General features: G+C 28.4%; 1 protein-coding gene across 1 annotated transcript in view; it reads right to left on the bottom strand.

Moving 5' to 3' along the window:
• The window catches only part of Phum_PHUM214970 (uncharacterized protein), a gene marked incomplete at both ends in the record, with an annotated part of 7,474 nt that extends 4,144 nt beyond the window's left edge, over window positions 1-3,330 (bottom strand). Inside the window, 11 exons of the mRNA XM_002425632.1 lie at window positions 42-131; window positions 206-355; window positions 424-680; window positions 750-915; window positions 985-1,212; window positions 1,303-1,446; window positions 1,525-1,711; window positions 1,803-2,032; window positions 2,264-2,465; window positions 2,952-3,092; window positions 3,206-3,330. Coding sequence (XP_002425677.1) covers window positions 42-131; window positions 206-355; window positions 424-680; window positions 750-915; window positions 985-1,212; window positions 1,303-1,446; window positions 1,525-1,711; window positions 1,803-2,032; window positions 2,264-2,465; window positions 2,952-3,092; window positions 3,206-3,330 — 1,920 coding nt within the window. The remainder of the gene's footprint in view (window positions 1-41; window positions 132-205; window positions 356-423; window positions 681-749; window positions 916-984; window positions 1,213-1,302; window positions 1,447-1,524; window positions 1,712-1,802; window positions 2,033-2,263; window positions 2,466-2,951; window positions 3,093-3,205) is intronic.
• Between the last annotated feature and the right edge of the window lie 1,352 nt (window positions 3,331-4,682).

Here is a 4,682-nt window from a genome sequence, read left to right as displayed (position 1 = left end):
ATATCAGCTTCATCCATGAAATGAGTTGTAAGCAAAATAACTTTACCGTGTCGTCTATTTTGCAAAACTGACCAAAGATGCCTTCTCGAATACGGATCGACACCGGCAGTGGGTTCATCTAATATAATAATCTGTAAGTAAAATTTAAACGTTTAATAACAATCAATACCTTGTTTTGACAGGAAAAGAAAAGTGATAAACCAACTTTTGGATCTCCAATGACAGCTATACCAACAGAAAGTTTTCTTTTCTGCCCTCCCGACAAATATTTTGCAAACGTATCTGCTTTGTCTACCAAATCGATATCTCGTAATGTTTTTGTTACTTCCATTTCGATTGTATTTTTTGGTATACCCTGCAAAGTTTAAAATTCACAGCTCGGTTCTCTCATTTAAATAAAAAAATGAAGACTTTAAAGCGTACCCTGACAACGGCAAAAAATTCTAAATGTTCTCTTGGAGTTAAAAGATCAAACAATATGTCGTGTTGAGGGCAAACTCCGATCATTTGACGAATGTTACTCATTCCATTTGGATCTCGAATATCATATCCAAAAACCAAAGCCGTGCCTGCTGTCGGAGATGTCAAACCCGTTAATATATTAAATAATGTAGTTTTTCCGGCTCCGTTATGTCCTAGAATTGCTGTTATTTGCCCTTCATAAATTGTTAAATTTATACCTGAAACAAGAAACAATTAATGAAGCGAAAATTTTTAAACTTTTTTTAAATAATTCAATGATCACTAACCGTTCACGGCTTTTATTTCAGGTTTTCTGCAACTTCGAAAAGATTTATACAAATCGACAATCCTAATAGCTTCTCGTCCTTTCATTTCTCTTGCCACAGGTTCAACATCACGAGTGGCTTCTTCACTGGTGTCAAATGATCCCGATTCGCCGTTCACTAAAGGAACCTAAAAATTAGTTTTTATTTTAACTTACAAAAAAAAAAAACTCCCTGATTATTTATTTGAGTAAATTACCGTTGGAGATTTTTTATTGGGGCACCAAAAATTTAATGTAAAACAAAACCAAGGTTTTCTTTTCACACCGTGTTCGCTAGGTATAACGCTGTCCAAATAATATGCTAAAAACCCGTACAGAATGGTATCGAAAGCCATCATGATCAGAGAACCACCGAAAGAAATTCCGGGTCCTGCCCATAAATTATCAAACGACACTCCGTTTCCCGAAAGATCTAGAACTAATGCCTGAATAGAAAAATAAATAAAAAATGATAAACGATTGCGATGAGGATGAGTCGGTAAAAGGATATTTAAAAAAAAAAAAAAAAAACTCACTTTGTCCATGGCCAAGGCAAAACCTGATGAACTTATTAGAGAAACAATCCAAAGTGCAATAGAATCAGAATCGTCAACGAAAACTTGTATAAAATAAAAAAGGGACATCATGTTAACGGCAAAATTTCCAAGAATTCCAGCAGTCTGGAAAAACAAAACAATTTTTTTCAATATGTTAACGTTAAATTATGCCTGTCTTACGCGAAAACGTTCAATAATTACCCTAGATTTGTCGAAAAACGGAGTGATTAAAAATCCAAACATAATTATTGAAAATGAGTAGAGTAAAGTCAGCAAAAATATTAATATGTAATTTGTATGTTGAAAAACTTGTAATGAGAATAAAAGAACACAACTTATTATTGATAAAAACGTTGTAAATATTGCATAAATAATAAACCACGATAACCTGGAACACGTTGAGAAGAAAAAATAATGATAATAATAATAATAATAATTTTTGTAAATAGGAAAGAAAGGACACCGGGGAAAATTACTACCAAAATACTGAATCTTTGAGTCCCATTATTTTCATTCCCTCCTTAATTTTTTTCTCTTTTTCACCAACGATTAATATCAATAGATATGTTATGAATTGAGACAAAGCCATCACCATGTATAAAGGTATTATAACCCTGAATGCAACCATCCAATAACCGGTGAAAGCTTCTTTTGGAAATAATTCTAATAAAAAATGAGGAACTTGAAGATCGAGTTTATTGCTGTCCAACTGAAATTAATAAATTAATTATTAATAATAATAATAATAATCGCGTGATCTCAACTTCTTTTTGAGTTTTTAATTATCCGATACTAAAAAAAAAAAAATTGATTTATTAATTATTAATGCTATGGTTTCCCAATTTCATTTTTCTTTTTTTTTAAATGAAATAAAAAAAAATTATTGATTGAGTAATTATCGAAACAAAAAAACAAAAAAAAAATACCAATAATATTTTACCCGAATTTTAGTGTAGTCTAGAAGAGTTTGTAGAGCTACAAAACCTGAATAATAATATTGATTAACTGGACAAGAATCTCCGGTTTCGATAGGGAAAATTCCAGCCCAATGACTGACGCTTTCTCTACAATTAGCCGGCGATGAATATAATTCTGTCGTTTGAGGTGTAACCACAAAGGATGGATTTGTTCTTATTTCGTACCTTTACAAGAAAAAGGAAAAACATTTTGGAAAATTTTTCTTTTTTAAATTCTAAAGAACTAAAATTATTATTATTATTATTTTAAATGAAAAAATCGTTAAAGGTCAGGGAAAATTTTTTTAAATGTCATTGAATATGTCAAACCTTTAAACGACAGCAAAAAAATAAAAATTTTCTTTATCATTTTCAAAAAAAAAAATTAATTTATTGTATTTTATTTCTGCTAATTAAACAAAACAATAAAAAAAAAAAAAAAACTAGATAAACGATATTTTTTTTTTTTTTTTTGAAAAATCACAATATTACGTGCCGTTTTTACCCCTCCCTATTTTTTTTTTAAAAAAAGTCCTAATATATATTAGGGGCGTGGCAATGAATTATAGCAAAGTCACGAATTCTTAATAAATATAAAGGCTTTGTCTATTTTTTTTTGCTAAAGTTAAATAATTAAAATTTTTTTTTTTTTTTTTTTACTTTAAAGCATACTGAAGAGGATCTTCTTCATCGAAAACAACAGCGATTGGTATACTTTTTGGATCCGTCCAATAAGCAGACATTAAATCATCTTTCGTGTGAAACATGACAAAATCTATTGGATATTTTCCTGGTCTCTCTTGCATGTTTAACCTTTAAAAAAAAAATTGTTTTTGTTTGTAGCAAACGATAAAAGAAAAGATCGATTTTCGACAATCGGAATGAACAATACAAAAAAAAAAAAGAAAAAAATAATTATTACTCACCACATATAATTGACATGATCGAGAAATATTTGAACTTCTGATGTGTTTGGTACGACGGCAACCGTGTGATTTTTTAAATGCGAAAAATGTTGAAAAAGATCCGCGTCTCCCTGTGGAGTTTTCATTATTGGAAAATTTGGATTTGGAATTAATATTTTTATTACTATTAGTGTGCCTAAGGAATACAAGGGCAAAAAAATTTCCTGTAAGAAAAACGCACACAAATTAATATTTTTATCAAAATCTATTACAGTTACATTTTATTATAATTATTATTATTATTTAATGATTTGAATTTTATAAATTTGTCTGTTTTATTCTGCTGTTTAAAAAAATTCTATCCAAGGAATTAACATGGAGATTAATTAAATAAATGACAATTAATGTTTTTGTAAAACATAATTTTTTTAAAGACGTTTCCTGTAAGCAACTGCTGAGTAAGAGTAAAACAAAACTATTTTCGTTTTTTTTTCTTTTTTTTTTTGGGGTCATGTAATAAGATTTACGACAAAATTTTAAATTTATAAGAGAAAAAAAAAAAAAGAAAGAATACTTCGGTTGCAGATTTTTATTTTCCATTCTTTCCTTTTCCTTTCCTTTTTTTTTATAAAAATAAAAACACAAAATATTTAATTTTTAAATTAAAAAAATTTCCATCGAATGTGTGGGTGTGCGTGTGTGATTTGAATTCCCTTAAAATCTTATGTTGACCAATTGTTGACTTCCTGTCAATTTATTATTATTATTAATAAAATGTAAAATTTTTGAGGTGTTTTAGTCCGATTACTCAAAAATTTAACCGCGTAATATCATCCCTTTTGTGTGAGGTTGCCACTGTTGTTGTTGTTGTTGTTGTTGTTGTTGTTTGTAGTCTTTTAACAAAAACAACAACCATCCGCAACCACATCGAATTGAAAACAACACTCTTGATATTAAATTGTTTTTTTTTTTTTTTTTGAGGTTTTTCGCGGTTTGTATTTAAATTTTTCGATCGATCGTATTGTTTTTTTAAAGTTTTGATTTTAATAGAGTTCAACGTAAGCCAACATTTTTTTTTTTTTTTTCGACCCAGAATTGACACATGCAGCAGTAGACAAATTTTTAATTAATTAATTAATTTTACAAACAATTTAATTTTTGTTGTGGAAGTAACCAAGAAGAAATAAATAAATAAATAAATTTATTCGTGCCAAAAAAAAGTAAAAAAGTAAACTCGAGAAAAATATTTTTTTTTTTTTAATATATATAAATAATTGGGATATTTATTTAGTTCGAGGTTAAAATAATATCTTTGAAAAAACTAAGGTCGTCGTCGTCGACAATGACGTAAAATTTAATGACGTCACTGGAGGTGGGGAGGGGGAAAGGGAAAAAATTTACATTACAAGACTGGAAGTAAAACATTCTAGAATTTTTCCTTTTTTTTTTTTTTCCTTTTAAATCAATCATTAAAATTTTTTTTTTTTTTTTTTCGAAA

Source organism: Pediculus humanus, genomic scaffold (assembly GCF_000006295.1).
Source record: "Pediculus humanus corporis 1103172107561 genomic scaffold, whole genome shotgun sequence".
NCBI classification, from domain to species: Eukaryota; Metazoa; Arthropoda; class Insecta; order Psocodea; family Pediculidae; genus Pediculus; species Pediculus humanus.
The sequence above is the reverse complement of the archived record's forward strand: the minus strand, read 5'-3'. Positions and strand labels throughout refer to the sequence as shown.